Raw genomic sequence first — 27,349 nt, forward strand, 5'->3', positions numbered from 1 at the left:
CCAAGACAGGCAAACTGGACAGAGACCTTGCCTTTCAAAGGAAAAGTCTGTACTAGACTATCCGAAGAAATGCATTTTATTTGTTTCAAGTCCACACAGTAAGGAGAGCTGGCTACCCAGGTGGTGCTGGTTGGAACAAAGAGAAAGCTGACTTAGGATTTAAGACACTGAAGCATCTGCGCACAGGGGTCAAGAAACTTGCTGTTTATACCACGTGATGAATGCTGTGCAAAGGAATGTTCAAGTGCTTTGAGAACATTCCTGATACCTTGTCCACATGGATGATTTGTGCAACAAACCCCATCTCTTGTAGAGCTAAGCTTGGTCCTAAGCCTGGGCCAGTCACCAGGTCTTCTTAAACGTGTGCCTCTGGTGCTGCAAGCCTGAACACCCTATCAGCAAACCCCTTTTCTTGCCGGTGAAATGTGAGACCACGCCTCCCACTAGAGACCAGGGGACCGTGGGTTCTGGTGGCAGTCCCTGGTGGAAATGGCTGTATAATGAGTCCCACTCACATTCAGCATAAAATCAGTGCTGTGGTGCCAGTGAAAAGAACCCCCAAAGGACAGCTTCCTCCCATCCCTTTTATCCCTTTTGACAAGACCACTTCCTGGGCAGGGGATTGTAAGCTGGGAACACCAGGCCTGACTTTCCGAGGGTCCTCCCTTTTTTCTCTTCCGTGAGGGCCGCCCTCTCCCTTCCAGGAGTCAGAAATCTGTCATTTTCAAGGCACTGAACAGTCACATCCCACTCCCAGATGGGGGAGGGCAGCCCCCACATTCGTGACTAAGCCTCTGCCTCAGGAATAGAGAAGTTCATACGAAGTAAACTTGCTCCCTAAATAATTTGGTATTCATGTCTGTCCGTCAAGCTTGCTTCTAAAGGGGGGCGGGGGCACCTGGATCTGTCAGTCACTTCAGGGCTATTGCCTTAGAGCAGAATCATTTCTCTGTACTCCCACTCCCTGCTGAGGCCAACGCCCCCCCCCCCCCCCCAGCAGGGTCCACATCAGTTCTACCTTTGGATGGCTGTACTGTGACCCAGCCCCAGGGGGCTTGGGCTGGTGAGGTAGCCCCTGACAACCAGAGCCAGCCAGCGCCACGTTATGGGAAGTGGACCAAAACCAGGTGGCTTCCCAGGCAGCCGCTAGACCCAGAATGGCCCAGAATAAGTTGAATAGAGCCCCGGTCACCCCAGTACTCCTGCGGCTCACTGCTGGCCCCTGCCAGTCAAATGGACAAAGGAAACGAGCCAGCGTGTGCGGGGTGTGTGTGTGTGCGCGTGTCTTGGTGGTTCTTGGGGTTGTTGGGGAGGGGTGAGATGGGGCATCCCTCCACAGAAGGCAGGAATCACAACCCTGTGGTTTTGAGTGGAGACCAACCAGCCTTTCTAAGCAACACAGAGATTCTTTGCCCTGTCTGCTGGTCCACATCCCTTCTGCACACAGGTGTCCACCTGGGCTTGGGGGGCAAGGCTCTTCGTCCATTCTGCCATCCTATGCCCCCTTAACCCTCATTTCTCAACACTCAAGGGGAGACTGCCTTAATCTCAAATGATGTGAGAAACAGGCATGCTCTCTCTGTCAGCCTGGGTGTAGCTCAGCCCAGACGCCATGCCCACTAGCTCCTCAAGTCCTGTTTCTCTCATGGACAGGGTGGCTTGCCCCCAGGTCTTTGCCCACAGTGAGGACTCGCTCCTGCCTCCCCAGACACCTCTCCCTTACATGGCTGGCAACCTCAGTCAGGTGCCCTTGGGAGACTCCCAGTCAGGGCCACAAGGCCTGGCCGCCTTAGGAGGCCATGTCCCTGGTGAGCACACCTTCCTGCCCACCTCAGAAGGCTCCCCTCCGAGGAGTAAGGTGAAGCCTAGAGACAAGCATCCAAAGTCACCTAGCAAGTTAACAGAAGCCTGGAGCTCCACCTGCCCCTCCTGCGGTCTCAGCGGTCACGTCCTATGAGAAGCCATGGGCAATCCCCAGTGCCAGGGCTCCCCACCCCCACCACAGGCAGTGAAGTGACAGAAGACTGGTCCAAGGGGCAGAGTGACTGGATGGAACTGGTGACCAGCGGGGTGGCAGAGGGCAGGGCGGCCCGCTGAGGCCCAGGAGCCAGGGTGAGGCGGGGCCAGTGAGCATGGGGCCCAGCCTCCTAGCCCAGGCCCTGCAGCTCTGCCTCGGACTTGGCATGGCCAAGGGGCCGCAGTGTCCGGGGGGGTCTGCCCTCGGACCCCCGGTCCTGCTCCTCATAGCCAGGATTCAGGCGGCCCATGTTGAGGGAGCAGAAGAAGCTTCGCCCTGTCCCAGCATGGTGCTCCACCAGGGCCTCCAGGCTGGCGAACTCGGCAGGCAGGTGCTAAGGAGGAAAAGGCCGAAGCTCCAGCTCCCTGTCTCCCCATGGCTCCGCTCTGGACACCAACCACCCCTTCACAGGGGATCCTGCCCCACTCCGGAAGGGAGGAAATTCAAGCCCAGAGAGGTCACTGTCCCTCTCACGGCAGAGCCAGACACCGTCTCCTCTCTTTCTTGCCAGCCTGGACAGGACTGAGCCATCCAGCTGGTGATAAGGGCATACACCCAGTCCCTGGAAACCTGTGGTCAGGTCAAGACTCCAGACCTAGAAGCCCAGGGGCTGGGTGAGCTTAGACCAGCCCTTGCCCTCTCATCAGTTTCCAGCTCTGCTAAAAAAAAAAAAAAAAAAAAAAATGGGGCTAGGTTGTGTGGGAAAGCCACTTTTAAAAGCCAGCATCCCTATAGGAATGGGAGACATGACCGGGCCCAAGCCTCTACACTGGAGGTCTCTTCCAAAAGGCCACTCAGGAGAGAGGGGCCTGAGGGCGGGGCGGTAGAGAGAGGTGGGGCCAAGCGGGGCCTGAGGGCGGGGCCAGCAGTCAAGATGGAGAGTTAAAAAAGGGGTGTGGCCAGAGAGAGCCAATGGGGCACCGTGATGAGGCGAGAGGGCTTCGCGGCTAGAAAGGGTGGGGCCTGAGGGCTGGCGGGGCCGAGCAGGCTGCCCCACACTCACCTCCACGCAGTAGCGGCCCAGGTGGTTCCGGAAGACCTGGTGGGGCACCACGCCGCACTGTGTCCGCACTGACAGGCACCAGTGGCCACTGGCGCCCGGCTCGGGCCACAGCAGGAAGGCCCCAAGCACGTCTCTCCGCAGCAGGGCCAGGGCATTGGGCCTGGGAGGGCAGGAGGGAGAGGCTGAAGACGGGAGCCCTGGCCTCAGGTCGCTCCCCGGGGCAATGCCGTAACTGGAAACCATGCTTGACCCAGAGTAGTGGGCCCTCCACAGAAGGAAGCTTTTAGACTCCCATCCTAAGAGGCTTCTGAGGGGTCCCTAGCTGCTGACCGCTTCAAGGCCCAACCGGGAGAGTTTTGAAGAGCTGATGGTTAGGAAGCCGCTGCCCTGTGACAGGCCAGGTGCTGACAGCTTGACCTGAGTTATCCCATTTGATCCTCTCCACAGACCTGTGATGAAGGTCCTCTTATTATTCCCACTTTACATTTGACACACTTGAGGCCCAGTAGGGTGAAGTCCTTGGCCTGAGGCCACCAAGGTCAGGATGGCTCTGCCCTTGTACAGAAATGTGCACATGTCAGGGCCCTGAGGGAGCCCACAATCCATTCCTCTGCCCACCCCAGGGGCTGGGCATCCGGCCAGGCCAGGCCCCTCCTACCTGGAGATGCCAGCAAAGGCCCAGATGTTCTCCGTCAGACTGCCCTCACTCTCCACCAGGCACGAGGGACCACCAGGCCCCCGGGGCCATGCTTCCCACGCAGCAGGGACTATGGAGACCAGCCGGGGTCAGAGGAAGAGGCCCGAGCCCAGCCCGCTCACCCCACCACAACAGACCCCACACCCCGACGCTGGTCTCCTCACCAAGACTCCCCCAGCAAAGACACATCCGCACAAGGCAGACCCCACGCATACCCACTCACCAGCTGAAGCACACCCACAGCTGTACCATCACCTATGCAAGCCCCCCAAGCATGCAGACCGACATGCAAACTCACGTGGACACGCACATAACCACACACAGGCCCAGCCTTGCAGAAAGGGCCACTCAGGTCCAGCCTCTCTGATTCACAAGGGCGCACTCAGGCCTGCGCCCCTGCTACCTTGGGGCAGGCGAGGTCTTTGCAACTCACAGGCCTCCCGAGCTGACAGCTGCAGCTGAGTCTCATAGGTGCAGCCTCGGTAAGCCCCGGAGCGGATCACCTTGCTGCGAATGGCCTTCTTGCGCACCAGTGTGGGTGAGCAGTAGGGATTCCCCAGGCGGGCATGGCGGGTGCCCCCACGGCCTTCTGACTCTGGCAGCTCCTTCTAGGGCACCAAGAGGGGCCCACAACGGGCAGGCAGACTCAGGCCCAGCCACGTCAGGTCAGGCAAAGCCCCCTCCCACTCAAGTCCAGCACTCCCCTCCTATGACCCCCTAACCCTCGCCCAGGTCCCCTGTCCACTGCCCGCTCCCTGGCTGGGGTGCTGCATACCCCACTGCCCACAGGCCCCTCTGCAGGAAGCCGCCGGAAGGAGACCAATGCATGAACGTTCTGTGAAAGCTGATCCCGGCTGAAGGGTTCCCGTACAAGGCCAGGGGGGCCCCCCGGGCTGGACAGTGGCTTCAGGGGCATGTCTCCTGCAGACGCCAGGCAGGGCTCAGGCTGTGCCCGCTCCTCAGGGTGCTGCAAGAGGTAAGCAAGCTGGAAGGAACGGCAGAGCAGCAGGTGCAGGATCTGGACCTAGGGAGGGGGAAGGGGTTGACTCAATTGGGGCAGGTTTCCTGGGGAACCCCTTAGGCCTCAGTGCAGGTAGCCCCTTGACTCGGGATCCTCTTCCGCATTCTTCCTGGGAAAACTCCTACTTATCCCCCAAAACTTCACCACCATGCAGTCCCCCCTACCACCCTCCTTTATTCATTTAACAAATACTGGGCATCTGTTTTGTTCCAGACATCATGCCCGGAGCTGGGAATACACAGGCTAAATGCACTCCTATCCCCTAGGTACACCCTGTGTCAGTACCCTCTTAGAGCAGTGGCTAAGAGCCCAGGCCCTCCAGTCACACAACCTGGGATCCAATCCTGGCTCTGTCATGTAGGGGCTGCTCTGTGACTCTAGGCAGAGCATGGCACTTCCGTGCCTCAGTTTCCTTATCTCCACTTCCCTGTGCTCCTTTAGTGAAATGGAGCACAGAAAGCCCCCAGCATGGGCCCACTGCTCTGGGGCCAGTACATTCTACCCACCACACACATTATCTAGCTCCAACATATTGGAACCGTGAGCTCCGGAAGATCAAGGGCAGTGTCTCAGCCACCTGTCATTCCAGCAGCCAGCACAGAGCTGGAGACAGAGGGGCAAATCATTGCTGGATGGAGCCAAGCCAGCCTCCGCTTGCCAAACACTTGGCTGTCAAGGCTCTGTGGTTCACGGCCATCACACTAGCTTTGACTTCCAGGATCTGTCCGCTCACCCTCTGGCTCCGAGGGGCCAAGCACTAGAGCGGTTCCTGACCTGGACCCAGTTTCTGCTCTCACAGAATTCCCTTGTCTGTCATCAGGGACAGACCAATGCTACAGCGTGGCTCATTCACAAGACCTCAGAAGGGAAGAGTGGTCTAGAGGACTCCAGGTGGGCTTCACAGATACAGGGACTGGCCTTGAAGGGCAAGTTGGAATTTGCCAGAAGGGGAAGGGGATTCCAGGCAGAGAGAACAGCATGAGCAAAGGCCTGGCAGTGTGACCATCCAATTTCTAAGCACATGTCCTGACACCCACTTCCAGGCCCCGGGAATGCTGAGGCCGCTAACTTGCTTTTGTGGCGTCCCCGGTGGGGCAGAGCCACAGAAGGAGCAGGTGTGACAAGGAGTGCCTGCCTGGAGGGGGCTCGGGCCAGCTTGACTAAGCCCTCCGAGGCCTCGGTCCCCTGGAGGCCCTGCTGAGGCACAGCACACCCCCCAACCCCACCCTCAGTGATGGTCCGCCTGCCCCAGGCCCCAGATACCTCTCCGGGCTGGTTGCCTACAAAGAGGTGGCAGAAGAGCTTGCTGGCTGGGCTCTGGGGGTTTCGGGCCACGAAGGCAAACTGGCAGTCAGCTGGGCACCAGGTAGAGTAGAGCACGCGCCTCAGAGCATGAGCCATCAGGAGCACCTGCGAAGGAGGGGGCGGGACAGCCTCCATCAGTCCCACCGCCCGTGGGCCCCACACACCTGCCGGCTGGCCTCCCGGGCCTGCTCTCCAGCTTCGGGTCCACCAGCTCCCAGGGGAGGAGCTCTTCTCTCCTCCCAGGCCTGCCCAAACCCTGCTTCAACGGGGAACCCTCGTCCTTCACATGGCCACTGGGCTTGGCCCCTTACTCCCCACTGCCAACCTGCTGGTTGGGATCGTCACCCCCATGCTGTGGAACTGAGAGGGCCGAAGTATTCACGGTCTGCAGGGTCACAGAGAAAGGCAGTGGCAGCAGGCCCTGGGGTCACACCCCTGGTCTCTGGAGTCAGGTGACCAAGGTTTGAATCCTGGCTCTGCCCCACTCTGTGTGCCGTGGGCAGGTAAGCACAGCCCTCTGAGCCCTTGTGACAATTGTTAAGGGGAGACAGTACCTCCCTCTGATGGGGTTGTGGGTGGGGGTCAGTGAGACCTCACGCACATGGCACAGGACCTGACCCCAGGGCCCCTGTGATGCACACGTCTGGGACACGATCTGCACCACAGTCTTAGGAGAGTGGCCCGGGGGTTGTGGGCTACACAGTCTGGCACGAGGTGAGCGTTCAACACACACTGGCCTTGCACCGGGAGGAGGGTCAGCGACCGAGCAGGGGCTCCCAACTGGCCTCCAGTCTGAGTCTGGCCACAGCCCACTGGCCAACTCTGGACAGGCTTACACAGAGGCCCGGGGACCTGCAAAAAGCTGGGGCTGACCGTCCTGACGCTCAGGCCAGGAGTTAATCCCCGGACATTCTGGAGAGCTTGCCAGAGGGCAGGGCCCTCAGAGAGAGAATGTTCAAAGGCCCAGAGCAGGCTGGGGTGGTGGGGAGGCTCCAGGGGTGGCGCAGGGCCAGGTGCATTCTGAGCAGGACACTTGTCCCGTCCAGTCCTCACCTGCACCCACACGGGCTCCTACCTCACCCTCCCCGCTGTAGATCTTGAGGCCCTGAAGGCTGAATTTCAGGATGACAGCCCGGCGTCTGGGACAATCCTAGGCAGGAGAGAGTTGGATGGGCGCAGGTATTACCTCCCAGGCCCTGCCCTGTCCCGCCCAGCCTCAGCATCAGTCACCACAGGCTGGTCAGCGAACCCCTCCCCAGCTGCCAAGGGACTGAGCGGTGGATGCCTCAAGAGCTGGGGAAGCGTGGATGGCTCCTGGCAGACCACCCCCAGGAGGGCCATAGCTGGCCGTGTTATGACCATCCCCCACATGTCCCATCTATGGCTTCCACCCATGGGACACAGGTCACGACTGCCCAAGGGAAGGGGTCCCCGGGCATAAGGGACACGGCTATAGGAGCCTGGGGATGGCCCTCACTGGGCCCGCTTCTCAGATGGCTTTGGTGTCACCCCTCCCAGGGCCTCATTTGCTCCATCTGTGATTGGGGGGTTGGATCAGATGGTCTCGGGGCCATTCCAGCCTGACATTCCAAGGCTGTGATTCCCTGCCCGGGATGTGCCCTCCCCAGCTCCCTACCTTCAGTGCCCACAGCTGTTGTTGAACCAGCCACACGCTCTCCTGGGGGTCCAGGTCGTCCACAGGGAAGGAACCCACATACTGCTTGGGGGTGTGGTGAGGGCGGGAGGGAGGCAAGGCAGTTCCATGGCTCCTGATCCCCTCCTCCAAATCCCTCCCTCCTACCAACACACGCTCTGCTCTGTGGGGTAAGCTGTGGACACTGACAGAGCACTGTGCTCCGGCCTAGTAGGCTCTCCCGCTTCCCAGCAGGTGGCTTTGCCCGAGCGGCTTTGCCCCTCTGAGGCCCCGTCTCCTCACCTGTGCACACACACATTCTGGAGCCCGGGTCAGGGAGGGAAGACACAGAAATGGCTCCTCCCCACTCCCCATGACCCGCCACTCAGCCACCACGCACCAGAGCGCACCCCGTGGGGGCGGCCCCACCCACCTGGGCGAACTTGGTGATGCACCTGGGCCGGTGAGGGGCTGGGCCGCAGTCAGAGGCTCTCCGGCCCCCTGCCCCGGCCTTCTGCATGGCCCCCAGGGTGCCCAGCTTCGAGCTCCACAGGGGAGGAGGCAGCAGAGGGCAGGGGAGAAGGGACGGTTCCCACGTACCGGAGCCACGCTGCTCCCCTCAGAGGCCAGGGATCTCCTGCACCTCACAAATCCTTCCGGAGCACTTGCCGTGTGCCAGGCAGCATCCAGGGCACTGGGGACACAGGGAACACACAGCCCAGAACAAAATGACCGACTCCCTCCTGCCTCGGGGAGCCCACATTCTCGTGTGAAAGACAGCGAACTAATCAATAGGAGAAGGAATTTGCTAGGGGTGCCTGGGTGGCTTGGTGGCTCGCCCGTCTGACTCTTGGTTTCGGCCCAGGTCATAATCTCACAGTTTGTGGGTTCAAGCCCCAAGTCGAGCTCCGCACTGACCTCACGGAGCCTGCATGGGATTCTCTCTCTCTGTCCCTCTCTCTCTGCCCCGCACCCACTCATGCATGTGCCCACACTCTAATAAACTTTAGAAGAGTTAAGAAAAAAAAAGATATGCCATACGCCAGACCATGATAAAGCAGAGAGGAGGCTATGATATGCAAGTGAGGGGTTGGCCTCACTGAGGAGTGAGCTTTGGGAAAAGAGCCAAAGGTAGGGGTGTGGCAGGCCACACCCTGGGTCAAACACAGACATCTCCGTGCTCTGGGCCGGGCCTGCCCTGTCCAGGGTCCTGTAACCAGCCCGTACAAAGTGCCAGGAGCAGGTGGGGCACACTGGGAAGACACCACCTGAGAGGAGGGGTATGACAGCTGCCAGAACAGTCTGCAGAGTCACAGGATGGGCAGACCTTACCAGAGCCAGGTCGGCATCGGCCTTGAATGTCGCACCACAGGAATGCAGGCTGTGCCCCGCGGGCAGCGGGGAGCTATAGCAAGTTGCAAGGCAGGAGCTCTGTGATCTATGGGAGTGACCCATGAGCTGGATGGCCGGAGCTGCAGAGGCGGGGATGTACTCCACAGGCCCTGGCCCATTCGGCCAGCCAGACTCCAGCCGCTGCCTGAAGCCCCCAGGGGGCCCTGTCCCCCAATGCAGCCCAGGTTTTGGTCTTTCCTGGGGCCCCTCTCCCAGAGCCACCAGTGGAGAGAAGGAAACCTCCCTTACTTAGACTGTCTTCAAGGACCAGGAGAGTGCTCACTCCCCCGAGAGCTCATGACCATTGCTGGTACACAGTGAATGAGGAGTCAAGGCTTCTCGAGAAAGAACGGCTGACTGCCTCTGCCTGGGTCCCCAATGACTCTCTCCCTTAGTTTTTGCTGGGGCCAACCCAGACCCTCCCACCTCCCTCCCCCATCCTGCCTGGCTCTGTCTCCCCAGACTACTTCTAATCACTGCACTTAGGATCAGAGAGACCTGTGTCCAGATGCTGTGTGAGTCTGGGCAAGCTGCCCCACCTCTCTGAGGCTCCATTTCCTCATCCCCAAACCTGGGATAATGTGAGGAGGCAAGACCTGAATGGAGGAGCAGGCACCCAGCATGATGCCATCTGGGCGGGGAGCGACGCTGAACAGGTACAGAGAGGATGGGGGACCCCAAAGTCTGCTGTTCGGGAGGGAGCTTGGGAGGACAGAGAGGTCTGACCACTTCCAGCACCCTCCTTACACTGAAGGACTAGAAGACCTCCCGGTCTAGGAGAGCAAGTCAGAAGGAGAGGCCTGCCTGGGAGCAAAGATTCCTCCAGGGAGGAGAAAGCAGGTGGCATCAGGGCCCCGCCCCGGCAGGAAATGGGCGTGTCCCACTTAGGCTCCACCCACCTTCAGGCAGGTGCTTAGAAACTGACACTCCCAAGGCCAAGAGCCCAGGAACCGCCCCTACCTCTGCCTGCCCAGACCTTCAGCCCCAGGCTCAGCGAGGGTGGGGGCAGCAGCAGCCTTCCAGTACATTCTGCGAGCAACCTACTACTCTACTTTCAGTGAGTCGCCAGCACCAGAAGAGCCAGAAATAAAGGCTGCGTGCTCCCCTTGATGCCTTCCTGGTTCCTCCCTCCTGTACTCTCTCCCCTCCTGCTTTTCTGGTCTCACACCCACTTTGTGATCCTGACCTTTCTTCACATCATGTCCATCACCTATCCAACATTTGATGTTTAAATACAACAAAATTAGATGTGTAACTGGCACAAAAGCTATGTGGCCGCCATGCCAGGTATAAAGCTGGGGCTTCCAGTGACCTCGCCTTTTGCCCTCATTATCACATCATGGGCTGGGATGCCCTGGACCCGCAGGCAGTGGGAAACAGAGGAGGCAAAGGCCAAAAACCAAATGGGGCAAAAGGGAGACAAGAGGAGATAAAGGGTAGCCAATGGAAGTGCGAATGGAGATGAGAGGACAAAATAAGAGATAAAGGAGGGATGGGAGCAGGGAGAGATAAGGAGCACATTTCCCACCCTTCCTGTGCTGACACAGCCCCTCAGTCTTTGGTGTAAGACAGCAAAGAGCCACATGGGTCCGCAGGCACACTCACATTCGCTCTCACACATGCCGAGACAAAGGTGTCTAGGGCTACAAGCTGCCTCCTCCCTCCAGATCCAGAGCAGCAACTTGCTTGGGGACACTCCACTGTCCGGATGGTGGAGGTGGGGGCGCCCCACCACCTACCATCTCTGGATCCTCCCCCGCCCCCCCCCCCATTCCCCAGGAAACTGGAAGTTTGTCTCTTCCTCTCCCTCCCTCCCAAACCTCCCTCTCAGTGCATTTCAGCCCCAAGCCTGGAGTTGGGGGCTGCCCAAGGGACCAGTGAGGGTACCAGGCTCACCCCAACCCCGGGAAACAGACCTGCTTACTCATTCTGGGCACAAACACCCGCTCATCGCTTTGGAACACAACTGTTTTTCCAAGGTTTTACACAGGAGACTGGCTGGGTCAGCACCTTTCTAGGGGGACACCTTTGGAATGAGGCTGGGGCTCTTCTCTTGCTCCTCTGAGGTTTTCCAGGTGGCCCTGCTTAGAGACAGGACACTGGATGGGTTGATCTGTGTTGAGGGGCAAGGACAGAAGCCCTCTACTGTACCGCATCACAGCTCAGTTGAGTCATGGCAGGGCCCACCTTTACAGCATCTGGGAGACCGCTCAGCCTGGAGTCTGGGCTTAGCAAAGGGTAGTTCAGAGGGGTGAAGCCACTTGCCAGAGGTCACACAGCATAAGGGGGGGGGGTTGGGAAGCAAGTCTGGGTCTCTGAGGGCTCTTCCCCTAGGCCACGGCAGTGTCCTCAGACTCCCCTCCCCAGTAAGCAAGGTGTCACATTCGAGTTTGGTGAGTCCCAGTCTATCCGGCTGCCCGGAGCACCTCAGGCGCTAGGGGCTGATCTTAATCAGCAAAGCAGCTGCGTTCTCTGTCTGACTGCCTCTCTGCCCAGATGGTCTGGGGCTGCCAGAGCCCCTCCGGTCACCTGCCTCACCTCCACTATCTTTGGCTCGGCTGCACGCCCCAGCACACTCCTTGTGCCACCCTCACCTACCCTTGGCCTCCGGGTGGGAGGGGACTGGACCAAGCAGCCAGAGGTCAAAATCAACATCACAGATTGTGAGGTTCAGGAGGCTGGTATGACCTTGGGCAAGCCACTTAACCTCCCAGCCTCCATTTCCTCAACTGCAAAGTGGGGATAATAATAGCAGCTGTCTCCTGGGTTGTTTGTTCCTCCTGAAAATATTTCAAGCGCCAACTACCTGCCAGGAACAAAACAGTCCCTGTCCTGGGGGGGCGGGGGGGGAGGGTACTAGATAGCAACATTTCAGAGGACTTACGTGATCTGGAGAAAAACAGTAAGGTGGGGAGGATACGTGGTGTGGGTGTTCGGGGGGTGCTATTTCATACAGGGTGGTTGGGGACGGCCGCTCCAAGCAGACGACATTGAGCGGAAAGTGCTGTTTTCAGGATTAAGTGGGGCCGGAGGCACGCAGGGGGCCAGCGCCCTCGAGGCACAGAGCGCTGCCCAGCGCGGGTCATTCTTCCCGCTCTTACTGTCATTCCTGGGGACTGCGGCCAGGGTTTTGGGCTGACGGTACCCGGCCCGGGGCAGAGAAACTCCCCGGACCGACCGAGGGGCGAGCGAGGCAGGACGCCGGCGGAGGAACGGCGGGGGTGACGGCAGAGGTGACGGACGGTGACGGTGGAGGTGGCGGTGATGCGGGGCAGCGGCCGGGATGCGCCTCCCCAGCCGAGACCTCCTCCCCACCTCTGCGGCCGGGGACCGAACCCCGCTCCCGCCGACCCCCCCAGCCCCAGCCCCTGCCCGGCCCCCCTGCGCTCACTCACCGCGGCCTCCGCGTCTCGAACCCCGTCGCCGCTGCTCCGCGCCGCACCCCCCGCGCGTCCTGCGCGTCTCCGCCTCCCGCCCCGCGGCGCCCCCCGCCCGCGCGCCCCCCACGTGGCCGCGGGAACCAGCACCCGAATCACCTGGCGGCGGCGCCCGGCGCTAACTCACCAATCGGCGCCCGCCGAGCGGCTCCGGTCGAGCGCGCCGCCCAATCAGCGGCCGCGAGGGGCCCTGGCACCGCCCCCGCCAGCTCTCGCCCCGGCGCCTCGGCGCTCCGCCTTAAAGGGCCTGAGGGGTCATCTCTGCCCACCGAGGGCGTCGCTACTCCGGCTGGGGACCCTCAGTGCTCAGGGCCTCGCCGGCGGTTCCCCTCTTTGAAGAGACCTCCCCTTTCTGCCCCCTAGCTAGCTCCTCCTTCTTCAAGCGGCGGCTCCAGCAGCTCCTCCTCTGGGAAGCCTTCCCAGATCACCAGGGACTCCCCTAACCCCTGGAGAGCCGTCGCAACTCTTGCTGGTCACCCCACTCCTCTTACTAGAGTGCAAGCGGCACTGATGAGAAGGGGCTTCCATCCCCAGTGCGCAGGACAGAGCCTGTTCCGTTCAGTGGTTGCTGTCTCGGAGAGTGAGTGAACGCGCCGAGGACCCGGTCTCCGCCGAGGCAACCCAGCTAGCCGCACCCTTCCTCCCTCGCCCTCCGATGGTAGGGGGTATCGCGTATCCTCTTCCTCATCCTTTTCCCGCCGGGCCGGTTTCCTAGAAGGATCAGTTGAGTCGGCCCAGTTCAGCGTGAACCTTGGTCACTGTACGTGGGCCGTGACCCTGTCCTTCGGGTGAGCAAATCCAGCCAGAGTGTCAGCTAGAGCTCTGAACTGGAAAGCACTTTCGTTCCCATCAGGCCAGGCACCTTGTAGGTGCCAAAAAATAAATTGCAAACCCAATTCAACCCGGCCTTCGGTGTAAGAGACGTGAGTTTCACCGCAGAGAGGAAACACCAGACATTGTCTATGTGCTTACTCTTCAGAAAAAAGGGCACCGGGGCTCAGGTCCAGTGGGAGAGCAGAGGCTGCACCCCAGGAAGGGACAGAGGCGGAGGAGGCAGAGAAACAAGGTCTGGGGCTGAGAGCCTCAGGTGAGTTCCAGGAGGAGGCTGGTTTGAGCCCCACCTCTGTTCTGGGCATTCCCTTGGTCTCCCCAGAACATCCGCGTGCCCTTCCAGAGGCAGCTTTGGGGCGTATTGGTTAGAGGCTTGGCCCAACTTTGGGCACGTTGTTTTACCAGATGTGGGACCTTGGGCAAACACCTTAATCCCTGTAATCCTGAGTGCCTCATCTGCAAGCGTTACTAACAGCTGATGCATAGTGACGTGAGGATTCCCGTGAGTTTCCTGGGCAAAGTGCTTGGCACAGTACCTGACCCACAGTAAGTGAAATGCTCAATAATTAATACCAGCTGGTGTTAGACAAAAGCTAAAGGGTTAATTCTTACTAGCTTTCTTAAATAAAAAAAAAAGGCATGTAAGTTTTAAATAGAGGACTTACCAATCAATTACTGGATTCGCAGTCCTACTTGGACTCTTCAGAGAAAACAACACAAGCCACAGTTGCCTTAACTACTGGCTCTCACAAGTTTCTGATGCACACAATTACTTCTGAGGCATACGCTTTTTTAAAACAGTGACAGGAATTTGTTTCAGGCCAAAATGAAAAAAGACCAAGGAATTAAATTCAGATGGTGAAAAAAGTAAATCAGAAAGAGAATTCTGCTTTCTAAACCTTTATCGGGATAAGGGGACAGAGGGTCAAGGTCTCAGTGGCCGGCACTGTGCTAGGTCCCAGAGATGCTGCGATTTACAACAAAACACCACAATCTGGAAAGATAATGTGTGAAATATGTATGTGACATTGGCTCCTGACCACCAAAGATCCCTTTTTTATTGGTCTTCACCCTCAAGAATACAACGTTTCTTTCTTTCTTTTTTAATATATATATATTTAATGTTTTATTTTTGAGAGAGAGAGAGTGTGTGTGTGAACCGGAGAGGGGCAGAGAGAGAGAGAGAGAGAGAGAGAGAGAGAGAGACACAGAATCCCAAGCAGGCTCCAGGCTCTGAGCTGTCAGCACAGAGCCGGAGGTGGGGCTCAAACTCACCCACCGTGAACCACAAGATCATGACCTGAGCAGAAGTCGGATGCTTAACTCACTGAGCTACCCAAGCGCCCCAGGAATACAATGTTTCAAAACCAAATGCCTTTGTCCATTTGAAGTTCATTCCTTCATTTCTATTTATGTATCAAAGTAATGTAACTGCTCACCCGAGCTATTCCCCCACGTTACCAAGTTCAGTTGATCTAATTGCACTAAAAGCACAGAAACTCTGAGCTTCTGCTATGCATGCCGCCTTACTAAAGGTCCGTGAGATGTAAAAGCTGCGGTTTGCATCAAAGGAAGCAAATTTCGCTGGGTGTCAGCCATCTCCTGGGTAGGCTAACCTAGTTCCGTGCAGGACGACAGCATACAACGGTCATCACCGCATCATCATCCGCCCCAGGTATCTTGTCCTGCACCGATCACAACACAGCTCCCGGGAGCCAACAGGGTAGAACTTCAGCCATTGGGATAGTGACTCACTTCTGCAGGAAGCCGAAAGGAGCTATTTCTATGAAGCAGAGGAAGAAATGACAAAAAAAAAAAAAAAAAAAGAGGCAAGCTAGGGTGCTGAGTTTATGATCCCTGAACATGTTAGGGCACACATGGTTATTTCCTGATGAGTCAATGATAATTACTAAACTACAGCTGTGGGCTTGCTATCACAATCTTCTCTTTTTTCTCTAAACTTTCAGAATCTGGTACTGGGGTTGCCGGCTGATGAAGGTGAGCGGGAAGTAACATCACATCATTTCAAGTCTGATCGCCAAGCCGGTGGGCTCGCAGCAGCCCTCAGAACACCTCCCCCTCCACATCTGGTTTTCATGGCGCAAGCTCCCATCCGTTTCCTCAGTTAACACCTTCCCGCATTGACGGTTACTTTCAACCTTGAGCACCATTATTGCATTCTCTAAGGTATGTCCTAACGGCTGTCCCTGCAACCTACCCCCAAGATTGCACCCTCCCAAAGTGACTGGCCTAGAACACAAACGAAAACCAGACACAAAGATGTGTTATGGGGCTGAACTGTTTCTCCTCCCTTAACCCCCCGTTATTGAAGCCCTAACCCCTAGTGCCTCAGAATGTGACTGTGACTGAGAGGGTCCGTAAAGAGGTAAATTAAAATGAGGTCATTAGGGTGAGCACTCATCCCGTATCAGCAGGGTCCTTTTAAGAAGAGGAAATTTAGGGGTGTCTGGTGGCTCAGTCAGTTAAACGTCCAACTCTTGATATCAGCTCAGGTCATGAGCTCATTGTTCATGAGTTTGAGCCTCTGCACTATCAATGCAGAGCCTGCTTGGGATTCTCTCTCTCCCTCTCTCTCTGCCTCTCCCCCCACCTCACCTTTTAAATGTATTTTTGAGAGGGGGGAGGGGCAGAGAGAGAGGGGGAGACACAGTCCAAAACAGGCTCCAGGGTGTGACCTGTCAGCACAGAGCCTGGCGCGGGGCTTGAACCCATGAACTGCGAGATCTTGACCTGAGCTGAAGTTGGATGCTCAACCAACTGAGCCACCCAGGTGCCCCTTCCCCCTCCCTTTTTAAGCGTTCTTTCTGTCTCAAAATAAAGAAACTTTACATAAAAAAAGAAGAGGAAATTTAGACAGACACAGAGCAAGAACAAGGTGAAGACATCAGACAGCCATCCATAAGCCAAGGAGAGAGAGGACTGGAACAGATCTTCCCTTGGCTCTCAGAAAGAACCAGCCCTGTTGACACCTCGATCTTGGACTTCTTTCTAGACTACAGAACTGGGAGACAAACTGCTGTCTAAGCAACCTGGTCTGGTCTGTGCTACTTTGTTAGAGCAGCCCAAGCGCACTTCGTACGGTGATTAAATTCAGAAAGTGGACCACGACCCTCCATGGCCAGACTCCTCTTCCCACGTCTTCTGGTTTGGCGAAGCGTGGAGATTATAGGATCAGGGACATGTCACCTGGTTTTCTAGGTGGGAACCAGAAGGTTAAGCGACTTGTCTGAGGTTGCATCGTCATCTCCAGCCCGTGGGCGCCTGTCAGAGGGTCCCAGTTAGGGCAGCGCTTCTGCTTTTGGAGGATGAATGGGCGCTGCCCCCCCTCCCCCCCCCGCCAAGCATCACCCCGAGCAGCCTGCATAGTGCTGCTGCTGCTTTATTTCTAGGAATCTAGTCCTCTCTTACTGTTCTAGGCTTTGCACTCCCTTCTGTTTCAATATTACCATTAACGTAATGATCCCCACCACCATCAATACAGTGGAATAAAATGGGTGCCCTCAAAACAGGCATTTTCTCTTGTTGCTACCTGTTACCCCATTGGAGAAGCAGGGGAACGAGGAATGGTTCCTAGTACTTTTCCAACTGAAAGGTATAGGTCGGAAGAGGTCCCCTCTCCATAAACACTTGTTAGAGACTTTGTTGCCGGAGACAAAATAAAGGATACTTAATAGAAAATTGGGGACACCTGGCTGGCTCAGTAGCAGGCGTGTGCCACGCTTGATCGCGGGGTCATGAGTTCAAGCCCCATGCTGGGTGTAGAGATTACTTAAGTAAACTTAAAAAAAAAAAAAAAAAGCAGCCCATGCAGCAGGCACCGCTTTCTTTGTAGCCTGTCTTCACCCACAGCCAGCTATGGCCCGAGGGCTGGCCCAGGTGGCAGCTAATGGCTGCGCAGGCCTCTGGTGACCTCAGCTGAGAACAGACTCGTATCTCTTGACCACCTGGCTGCTCTTCTCTCCTTCCCGGCATTTGAAACTCAAACTTATGTCTGTCTCCTCTTTCCTTTTCTCGCTCATCTTTAACATGGAAGCTCCTAGCTGTTTAAAACCTAGTTTCAAAATCTCCTAACAAAAAAATCTGGCAACCATTGCCCGCTAATCTTAAGGCAAGATCCTCTTGTGGGTTGTGGGCAGGGGTTTTGCTACCTGAGCCATCAGTGTCTAAAACCGCTAAGGAGGGAGTGGAGGAAAGGTGACTGGTCATCCATCTACCAAGCCTGGATTTACGTCTCACTCCATCACTTACTACATGTTTAAACTGGAGCAAATTAGCTAAATTTGTTTGCTTCTGCAAATCGGGGTTCATTTCACACATCTTTGAGAACATATTTGTGAGAATCTGAGATAGTGTGATTTACAGCACCTAGCAATAGGAAACTACAGTGAATGGTCATTTAAACAACCAAACTGAACTCTTGTGAAATTAGAGAATTCTTGCTCATTTGTTTAAAAAAAAAAGTCTTTCCTAAAATTCTAAAATGCCTTAGTAACTTCAGTGTAGTGAACATGGTTCAGTACTTTGACAATGATCTCACATGACCCTTGGGTGGTTATTCTAAAAATAAACAAGAACTGTGGATTTGAACACCTTGATTTGACAGATGAGCAAACCAAAGCTCAGGGAGATGAAGAGTCTTGGCCAAGGTCCCACAGCTAGCAAGTAATGCAGCCTCCAAGGACCAGAGGTACAGATGTTAGGACACTGGCCTGAGTGATGCACTCTAACCGGGAGGCTGTCTTAGGTTGGAATTGATGAAAATTTCCAGCAATTTCCGTATCATCCCAGCAAACTTAAGTTGCAAACAAGCAGCATAAGGGATTTAGGTCTGATGTAAGAAGAATTTCATCAGAGCAAAAGTTCTTCCACAGTAAAATGGATGAGCAACTCTCTGGGTTTTAGGAAAGAGTATCTGTTGGTACTGGGGGCAAAGCAGACAAGGATAGCAGGGGAGACCAGATGACTAAGGTTCCTCTCAGAATCGTGAGTGCAGTGAGCGAGGATTACTAATATCCCAGCTCATAATTACTAAGCAGATATCCTGTCCAGAAGGTTCAGTTGTCAGGCCATGTCCCCCTCTGACATGGCTCTAGGCAGACTTCATGTAGTACAAGTTTACAGGTTATCAAGAGCAGGAGGGCTGTTCACTCAGCAGTGTTCTGATGGAAGCTGTCGCTCCTGGAGGAAAAGCTCTCACAAGTACCAGTATCCTGTGAACTGAAAGAACTTGCCTGTAGTAAGGAAACCGTGAGGAAACAGCACCCCAAGGTTAGGATCTGAGAATGACCGAGTACTTGTACAGTAACCAAAACAACTCAGGACAGCCTAGATGACATTCCCATCTGTTGGATTACAGCAGATCCAAGATCGAATTCTAATAGTTCTTGCCAAACTTGTTAAAACAAAAGCCACCGTGACTCCTAGCTGCAAACTTAATAGTTTCATCTCATTTCCAAATCCTCTCCACTCTTAAGTCCTTTGTTTTCCATGAAAAGAACACGGAGTCACTGGGCTGTAGGGTAAGGGAATTCCGAAGCTTGGAAAACTGCAGACGGGAGAAAACGAAGCAGAGCAGCTAGAGATGGCTCTGCATTCAGAGGCCGGGTTTAGTTCTGGTTGTGACCTGGGGCAAGTTTCTGAACCACACTGTGTCTTAGTTTTCCCTCTGTAAAGTGGGCCTAATAAGCAATGATCATCTCATAGGGTTGCTAGGATTCAATGATACAAGGTACGTACAGAGCCTTGGAGAAGGAACTCAATTAGTGTTGGCTACTATCGTCACTATTATTTATATTAACAAGTCAAATTTGCCACTGCACTTTATTGAACACTCAAGGCACCACAGGGGAAGAGAAAGGCACCAAAGAGAAAGGTCTCTTTGTTAAACAAAGATTTCATAGCAAATAGTGTTATCTTTTTTAACGTTTATTTATTATTGAGAGACAGAGAGAGACAGAGCTGAGCAGAGGAGGGGCCGAGAGATGGAGAGACACAGAATTCGAAGCAGGCTCCAGGCTCTGAGCCGTCAGCACAGAGCCTGACGCGGGGCTCGAATTCACAAACTGCGAGATCATGACCTGAGCCGAAGTCGGACGCTTAACCGACTGAACCACCCAGGCGCCCTGCAAATAGTGTTAATTACACATTTATATACAATGTAAAGAGAGAGAGAATTTCAATTTTTGAGGAAAATGACTTGGGAAGGTACCTTCGGAAGCCTCCTTTCACATACTGGTTGTTGACAAAAAATTAGGAACAGTTCAGACTAAGCTAATACATTTAAATAATCAAAGGTAGAAAATTTCTGCAACAGAAAAACCAGTGAAGAATCTGTGGAAAATGACAGAACTTAATAGAGAAAAAAAAAGTTAAGAGATTAGTTTCTTAAAAAAGGCAAACTCCATGCAGCTGAGGGATACCGTTTAGCGATCCCTCCTGGCTTCTGAGCACAGTTCTGTCAAGCAGTTCCTAAGCCAAGAGCTTCAACATGTTCGGGTTCTGTGGCTGTAGCTCAGCTCTGCAGAACTGAGTGACCATCTGTTCTCCCGTGAAAATGCAAAACAAACTGCATGCTGGGAAGTAACGTCGATCAGCACCTCTGGGGGAAGAGCTTAGTAATGATCTTTTTCCAATTAAGAAGAGAATTTCCCATCATGAACAAAATTAGAATTTTTGCTTAACTCAAAGAGAAATAAAGTAATTAATACAATTTTGCAGGTTCCAAAGATGAGAAATCTCAACTATAATCCTAAACTTTTAAAGTTTTTTAGTTGGCTAAATACAGCAGTTCATGAATATGGCTGGCTTAACCTCTTTCTCCTTATCTATCACATGATGGCCAAGAGTATCACAGCCGGAGCAAGACTAGATTCTTTAAAGTAGGTACAAAAAATAGGTTAGCAAACCTAAACTAGGGCTGACAAACTTTTGTAAGAATGATGGAAAAAATGTTAAAGGTGTCGGCATATTACCTAGCTCTTGTTTTCATGTAATTTTTTGGTTAATTATACCCAATAGACAGGATTAAAACATACATCTGTTTTCTAAGATTTATATTGGACCAGACTTCCTTTTCATTAAGACCATGGGGATGGTTATAATCTGTATTGAATGCTTTTACCATAATACTAAGAAAAGGTCTTCACATTTTTTTTTTTTTTTTTTTTTTTGCAATGGTAGCTCTTCTTTCGCAGGTAGGTTAAGAAGCTGACAATCTCTCTCCCGGTACTTTCTGAGATTCATTTATCCAAGGTAGTTTGTAGGTGGTTTAAGAGTATGTGAAACACCGTAACTGAGCTCAGTGAGTCACTAGCAGATGGTACTGAAGCCACTGATCCATGCTGGAAATTGCTGGGATCACATCTGGAGTTTGCAGTTTTTCCTTCTGTAACATGGAAGTCAAATGTTTGTATCCCACTCCTTTAAATGCCTGGACGGGAGAAAAAACCAAACATTCCTTTATCTCAACATAAGTAAGGTGCCTGTACATCTCTGGTGACAGGGTTTTCACTGAAGAGTGGAGTGGCCCTCTTGTCATCTCCCTTTACAAGATGCTGAAGCAAGGACAGTTTTGTCCTTATCTGAACTTCATCGTAACTTGACAAAGTTACGACATTCTGTTAGCTACAGAATGTCAGAGTGGGAAAGGACCCCCAATGATCGAATAAACTTCTTACCCTGTGCTGGAGCACCTATTGGACAACATAACCACTAGGTGGCTGTTCAGAGTATCTTTTTACAAGTGGGATCATAAAATGAAGAAACCAACCAAAATCCTCCAACTTTTGATCCCAGAAGAGTATTCTTAGCACAGGTACCCAACACTCATACTACTAAGAAATTGAGAATTATTACCTGCCAAATAGCAAAAGAGAAATTAGAATTACTTTCTAAGATCAGGTCTGTATCAACCCTTTTGCAGTGCTGTATTTTTTTTTTCTAGTCTAAAGACTATCTATCTGAACATTAAACATAAAAAACTGGAATCTATGATCCTGAAAACAAGGACCTCAATAAAATGCAAAATGACTTTAAACCTCTTATTCATTAAGTAATTGGGTTCAATATATCTAGAAACATCATTTACCATCCATATGAAGAATTCAAAAGCAAATTAACTGAAGTTTGTATTTAAAAAGGAAAATGGAAGGGGAACCTGGTTGGCTCAGTCGGTTAAGTGTCTGACTTCGGCTCAAGTCATGATCTTAAGGTTCGTGGGTTCAACTCCCACATTGGGCTCTGTGCTGACAGCTTGGAGCCTGGAGTCTGCTTCAGATTCTGTGTCTCCCTCTCTCTCTGCCCCTCCCTGGCTCCAACTCTCTCTCTCACTCACTCTCTCTCTCTCAAAAATAAACATTAAAAAACACGAAAAAATAAAAGAAAGAAAGAAATACAAAGGAAAACGGATGGCAGCTATTCCAAGGAGGAAAGACTCCAGTGAATGCAACACTTAGCTACTTTTAAGGGTCTACTAGATAGAATCTTTTAAATATAAGCTACAGTTCAGCAGCTTTAAAATTTCATGTTTATTCATATTTTTCAAAATATATGTACATAAAAAAAGGAAGATTTACAACAGGAAAGATTGCCTTACATGCAACACAAATTCCAATGAGCTCATGATGGGATCACACATGATTATGGATCTACTTCAAGCCAATCTTCTCAAGTCCATTTCCCAGCCACACTCTAGGCTGCAGATGAGATCCCAGGAGACAATGCAAGTGGAATGAAGGAAACAAACGTCTTTTGCCTCTGGCAGTACTCAAGGGGCCAGAAGATGTACACCAAAAAGTTTAAGACAATTAAAATGTCAAGTGCCACAGGGAGGATAAATGATAACCGGAAATCAGTATTTCTCAAGTAGAAAGCTAGTACTATTTAACACAACTTCACAATACTAAACCAAATACAAATGAGAAAGGGTTAGGTAGTTGGGCTTCATTTACTTTTTTCTTTTTTGTAAATATCTCAAAAAAAGAAGCCACTTGCTTGATATCAAAAGTGCTGTGGAAAGAAAGGAGGGGAAAAAAACCCACAGATGAATCTGGAATTTAGTTTATTTTAGCAAATTGTATGTTTTTCCACTTAACATTTCTATATTAGCAATGATGTAACTCTCCAACATTTCCTTATAAAAAAGGCAAACAGGAAACAACTCATGCTCCAAATATTAAAAAATATATTTAAACATTTGATCAAGATTTTATATGGTTTGGTTTTTGGTAACACAGGTGACACCAGAAATCATAAACTCAACATATTCCTGTATTTCCCTTCAGTCAGAAACCAAATGGTGGAGGGAATTTGTGCTTGTGGTTGAGGGAGCGCGACGCTCTGGGCCAGTGAAAAACACCTGGAAATCGGCCAACGTGAAAAGTGGCCCAAAGGAGTCCTAGGTCTGCAGAATCTAATGAAGTCATAATGTCTTTTGGCTTATTCCCAAAGCTAAGATGTCTCTGTGTTTATATAGTTGGAGAGAAAGGGTTAGTGGAGTGGTTTTATAAATAAGATTAATTATTATAGCTATAACTGAAGTCTCCAGGCAGAAGGCTTTTCCATTCAGTCAGTGCTATATACTGCCTCTTTTTTTTACTTCCAGCACCTGACCAGTATCCTATTCTTGATGTTTTCTACAAATATAAAAATCTTTGCAAGTGTTTAGATAAAGCTGGAAGAAACAAAGAAAAAAAAAAAAAGCCAAAGCTGACAATAAAAAAAGAAAGAGGGTTGGGGTAGAGGGAGAAAAAATGACAAGTGGAGATTATACAGTTCAGGAAAATCCGGAGTTATCGCAGAAATTAAAATGACTGAGGGAAGGGGTAGGCACCAAGAACAGCACCTAAAGCGAACAAATGCCTAAACTGGTTTATTTATATTCCCTCCCCACAATGTTCATAGGGAAGGGAAAAAATGTAATTTTAAAAGCATCAAAACTAAAACAAATGCACACTGACCTTAGAAAATAAGATTCTGAGTTTTATCATGATACCCTTTTTTTCCTATAAAATTTACTTTTTTGCTTTGAAAGACTTCTTCATGTTGGCTTTGCCCTTACTGGGCAATTTCACTTCCTTTCTGACACTGGCTGCAGGCTTTTTTGAAGAGCCACCACTAGGTTTCTTGATGACTGAGGATGACGGTCTGGCTTTCTTGGCAGGAGTTTTGGCCTTAGGAGGGGCTTTCTTAGACAAGGGCCTAGCTTTCCCCCGCTGGGCAGCTGGGACTTTGGGCGCGGGCTTGGACCCTCTCTGCTTCACTGATGCGGCCTTCACCGAAGACTTGGCTGGGGTTTTCTTCTGCAACCTGTGAGAACAAAGAGCAAAGGCGATCACTTAGTACTCAAGAGACTCGCTCTGCCAGGACGACCGGCTACTTTGCCAAAAAAGACACAGGGTAGATAGAAGTCACCGATGTAAAGGACAGGAACGTGGTGATTTGACTATAGCCCTTACTAAAACTGTGTGAAAATTCAACCACTTCATGGGAGTCTGTACATAATTTGTGATGTTCTTCCTAGGAAAATATGAGATTGTTTTTCTTTGAATAACCAACCAACTACGGATATACACACAGATTTGACCAAATAGTAAATTACACATATTCACAGTGCTTCCTAAGTTCAAAGCCCCTGAATTTCCAGTAAGACAAATTCAAATGTTACACCAAGAGCCTTCTGAGAAGGATCCTGAGTTGTTACAATGCTATTAATTACTATTACTGCCACTATTAGCTCAAAGGTAGGACATCCACACATCCACACCTTCTTTTAGGTGGTGGCTCTTCGTCATCAGAGTCTTCTTCTGAAGAGTCCTCCTCATCTTCATCCTCGTCTCTTGAATCATCTAGCTCTTTCTTTGGAAATAGAACTCCTGGGCTATGAGAAGAAAAAAAGAAAAGAAAAATACGGTAAAATTACGTAAAAGAGAAGTCCCACATAGGAAAGGGAAAAATGTGAACCTAGATGCTCTTTGACATTCCGCATCTTCCTGCCCTCCCCAAATGCCATGTTGCAAGTGTCGGGTTACAGTTTAACCTGTTTTCAACACACACGCAGTTATAACAAATCTATTAAGAGTCCAGAACCATACCTCATTCCCTTCCTCCTACCATTAGAAAAAATGGACTCTTTATTTTAATTTTTTTATGTTTTTTTAAAAAAAATCATTAATATTTATTCATTTTTGAGAGACAGAGAGAGAGTGCGAGCAGGGAGGGGCAGAGACAGAGAGGGAGGCACAGAATCCGAAGCAGGCTCCCGGCTCTGAGCTGTCCGCACAGAGCCCGATGCGGGGCTTGAACCCATGAACGACAAGATCATGACCTGAGCTCAAGTCGGAAGCTCAACTGACTGAGCACCCAGGCACCTCTTTTTATGTTTTGAGACAGTGAGAGAACACGGTATGACAGTGAGGGAGGGGCAAAGGCAGAGGGAGGGAGAGAATCTTAAGCAGGCTCCACACCCAGCACAGAGTCCAACATGGGGCTTGATTTCATGACTGTGATGTCATGACATGCACCAAAATCAAGAGTCGGATGCTTAACTCACTGAGCTACCCAGGTGCCCCAATAAGATGGATTTTTTTTTTTAATGTTTATTTATTTCTGAGAGGGAGACAGGCAGAGCATGAGAGAGGGAGGGGCAAAGAGAGGGAGAAACAGAACCTGAAGCAGGCTCCAGGCTCCAAGCTGTCAGCACAAAGCCTGAGGTGGGGCTCGAACTCACAAACTGTGAGATCATGACCTGAGCCGAAGTCAGACACTTAACCGACTGAGCCACCCAGGCGCCCCTAAAATGGATTCTTAATCATTTACTTAGTAAGCAATTTAAGCTCCTGATGTGTGTCCAGCACTATATTAGCCACTGAATATACAGCAGTGACTGGTCTGTCTACAAGACAGCAAACAGTTTGCACAGCAGTATACATTTTTTTGGCCTCATGATACTGGCAAAAGACCTCAAAATATCATAAAGGCTGAATCTCTTCAAAGTTTTAGAGAAAGTCAGCAAGGATTTTCTAATTTTCTTTGCCCTTATTGATACAAATATTGATTCCATTGTGTAATAAGTCCTTGAATTATAACATTTTATGTACAAGACTTTAAGAATTAAATTTAATATTTGAAAAATTCAAATAATATGCAATCGGCCAAGTAACAGAGGCTTGTACACAAGGTACAATGTAAGAAATACACTATACTCTTGCTAAAATAGGGCTTTAGTGGTACATGTCATGGCACTGTACTAGAAATCAGAGTGTAAGAAGGCCATTGCACAGGTGCACAGAACAATGCTTAACCCCAAGGAGGTGCTCAATACATTTTTTGGTTTGGTGCATAAATAAAGTATAGATCAAAAAGATTTTCAAGGAAATGGCCCTATCTCTATAGTATGGAGAAGGCAGACTAGGGTTATTGGAAGCAGCCAATGCTCTCCCCTCCTTGAGTGACGATGAAAACATACATAATCCTCTAATAATCTTGTCATTATCATTTATTTAATAAAGAAAGAATGAACACAAAAATAACCGGCCGATGATCTCAAAGAATTCCATGCTTGATTTTAAGGAATGGGTGGCTAATAAGATCTAGCAGGGTAGCCAACATTCTCCAGTTCTAACATGAAAAGTGTTTGCTCTAAAACAATACTGCCTTAAGTAATCTTTATTTGCAAGTAAAACAGTAATAAATTAATCAGTTAAGCCCAAGATTTTAAATTTACAATCACCAACACTTCACATTATGGCCTGGCTGCTTACCTGGGGTAATAGGGAAAACAGAGCTGGAAGGTGCCACTGAATCCTTTGCCAGAGATCTGTTCCATCCATCCATTCTTTTCGCATTTCTGAAGAGTCTTCTTCAACAAATGCACTGAATAAAAAATCCAGAAATGAAGAAAGTTACCTACAATTTTTTTTTTTTTAAATTCTTAACATTTATTTTCGAGAGGCAGAGACAGACAGAGCATGAGTGGGGGAGGGGCAGAGAGAGAGGGAGACACAGAATCCAAAGCAGGTTCCAGGCTGAGCCGTCAGCGCAGAGCCCCGCAGCGGGGCTCGAACCCACAAACCGTGAGATCATGACCTAAGCCGAAGTCAGATGCCCAACCGAGCCACCCAGGTGCCCCTAGTTATTCTATTTTATAAGTCCCTCAACCACAAACATTTATATACAAATTTACTGTCCTGTCAAACAGTAGGTGACATGTGCTAACTGAAATTTTTGTGGTCAGAATTGTTAATTCACTTAACAATTAAGTGCCCATAAATTTGAAAAGAGTTAAATTGTCATGGCAAGAGACTGACCATTAAGTCCATTAAGACCATTAAGACAAGTTCCTCATTTCAGAGAAAGCAGAACAGGAGCCCAGAGTGGTGAGTGATGTGCCCTACAGTGACGCAAAAATGATTAGTAGCCAACCTAAAACTAATCTCTCATTTCCATTCATTCAAACATCTATTGGATACCTGTATGTACTCAGAAATAATTTATGAGAGTATCAAGATGACAAAACCGGGGGTACCTGGTGGCTCAGTTGAGTGTTCATTTTCTGATTTTGGCTCAGGTCATGATCTCATGGTCTGTGAGTTCGAGCCCCGTGTCGGGCTCTGCGGACTGTGGGGCTCTGTGCTGTCTGCAGAGCCTGCTTGGGATACTCTCTCTCCACCCCTTGGCCCCTCCCCTGAACACAGGTGTGCAAACATGCTCTCTCAAAAATAAATAAACATTAAAAAAAGGAAAGCATTCCTTCATAACATTATAAAATTCATACTGCATAGGTTAAAAGTCAGTATTAAGACTTCAAAATTACTTTTTTTTTTTAACATTTATTTATTTATTTGTGAGACAGAGAGAGAGCATGAACAGGGAGGGTCAGAGAAAGAGGGAGACACAGAATCTGGAACAGCCTCCAGGCTCTGAGCTGTCACACAGAGCCCGACGCGGGGCTCGAACCCACAGACTGTGAGATCATGACCTGAGCCGAAGTCGGGC

The 27,349-nt window shown here is 51.3% G+C and overlaps 2 protein-coding genes across 18 annotated transcripts in view; both read right to left on the reverse strand.

Moving 5' to 3' along the window:
• Window positions 1-729: 729 nt before the first annotated feature.
• Window positions 730-13,207, reverse strand: SH2D5 (SH2 domain containing 5). 6 transcript variants are annotated; one of them, XM_053208411.1, is made up of 10 exons: window positions 12,997-13,207; window positions 8,110-8,370; window positions 7,680-7,763; window positions 7,119-7,193; window positions 6,002-6,148; window positions 4,493-4,741; window positions 4,151-4,325; window positions 3,679-3,787; window positions 3,021-3,180; window positions 730-2,351 (listed from the first exon to the last, which is right to left on the reverse strand). In XM_053208411.1, the coding sequence occupies exons 2-10, from the start codon at window positions 8,194-8,196 to the stop codon at window positions 2,148-2,150; spliced, it is 1,290 nt and encodes a 429-aa protein (XP_053064386.1). In that variant the 5' UTR covers window positions 8,197-8,370; window positions 12,997-13,207; the 3' UTR covers window positions 730-2,147. The 6 variants fall into 6 exon arrangements, with proteins under 6 accessions (XP_053064386.1, XP_053064382.1, XP_026916003.1 ...); XM_053208407.1 differs by lacking the exon at window positions 12,997-13,207 and adding an exon at window positions 12,633-12,894; XM_027060202.2 differs by lacking the exon at window positions 12,997-13,207 and adding an exon at window positions 12,464-12,547 and having other exon boundaries at window positions 7,680-7,760.
• Window positions 13,208-21,862: 8,655 nt separating this feature from the next.
• The window catches only part of HP1BP3 (heterochromatin protein 1 binding protein 3), a 38,753-nt gene continuing 33,266 nt past the window's right edge, over window positions 21,863-27,349 (reverse strand). For all 12 annotated transcript variants that reach the window (XM_053208330.1, XM_027060196.2, XM_027060197.2 and 9 more), the window contains 3 exons: window positions 26,116-26,227; window positions 24,120-24,233; window positions 21,863-23,662 (listed from right to left, as the gene is read on the reverse strand). In XM_053208330.1, coding sequence (XP_053064305.1) covers window positions 23,368-23,662; window positions 24,120-24,233; window positions 26,116-26,227 — 521 coding nt within the window. In that variant the 3' untranslated portion in view covers window positions 21,863-23,367. The remainder of the gene's footprint in view (window positions 23,663-24,119; window positions 24,234-26,115; window positions 26,228-27,349) is intronic.

This window comes from Acinonyx jubatus, chromosome C1 (genome assembly GCF_027475565.1).
Source record: "Acinonyx jubatus isolate Ajub_Pintada_27869175 chromosome C1, VMU_Ajub_asm_v1.0, whole genome shotgun sequence".
In the NCBI taxonomy this organism is placed as follows: Eukaryota; Metazoa; Chordata; class Mammalia; order Carnivora; family Felidae; genus Acinonyx; species Acinonyx jubatus.

What these genes read in the sequence shown, in the direction of transcription:
- SH2D5 (XM_053208411.1), bottom strand. Translation starts at nt 8,196, where the DNA reads ATGCAGAAGGCCGGGGCAGGGGGCCGGAGAGCCTCTGACTGCGGCCCA. An exon ending in AGGGGCCTGTGGGCAGTGGG is followed by an intron (nt 4,326 to 4,492) that starts GTATGCAGCACC and finishes TTGGTGCCCTAG; the next exon opens with AAGGAGCTGCCAGAGTCAGA. An exon ending in TGGGCCGCTACTGCGTGGAG is followed by an intron (nt 2,352 to 3,020) that starts GTGAGTGTGGGG and finishes TTTCCTCCTTAG; the next exon opens with CACCTGCCTGCCGAGTTCGC.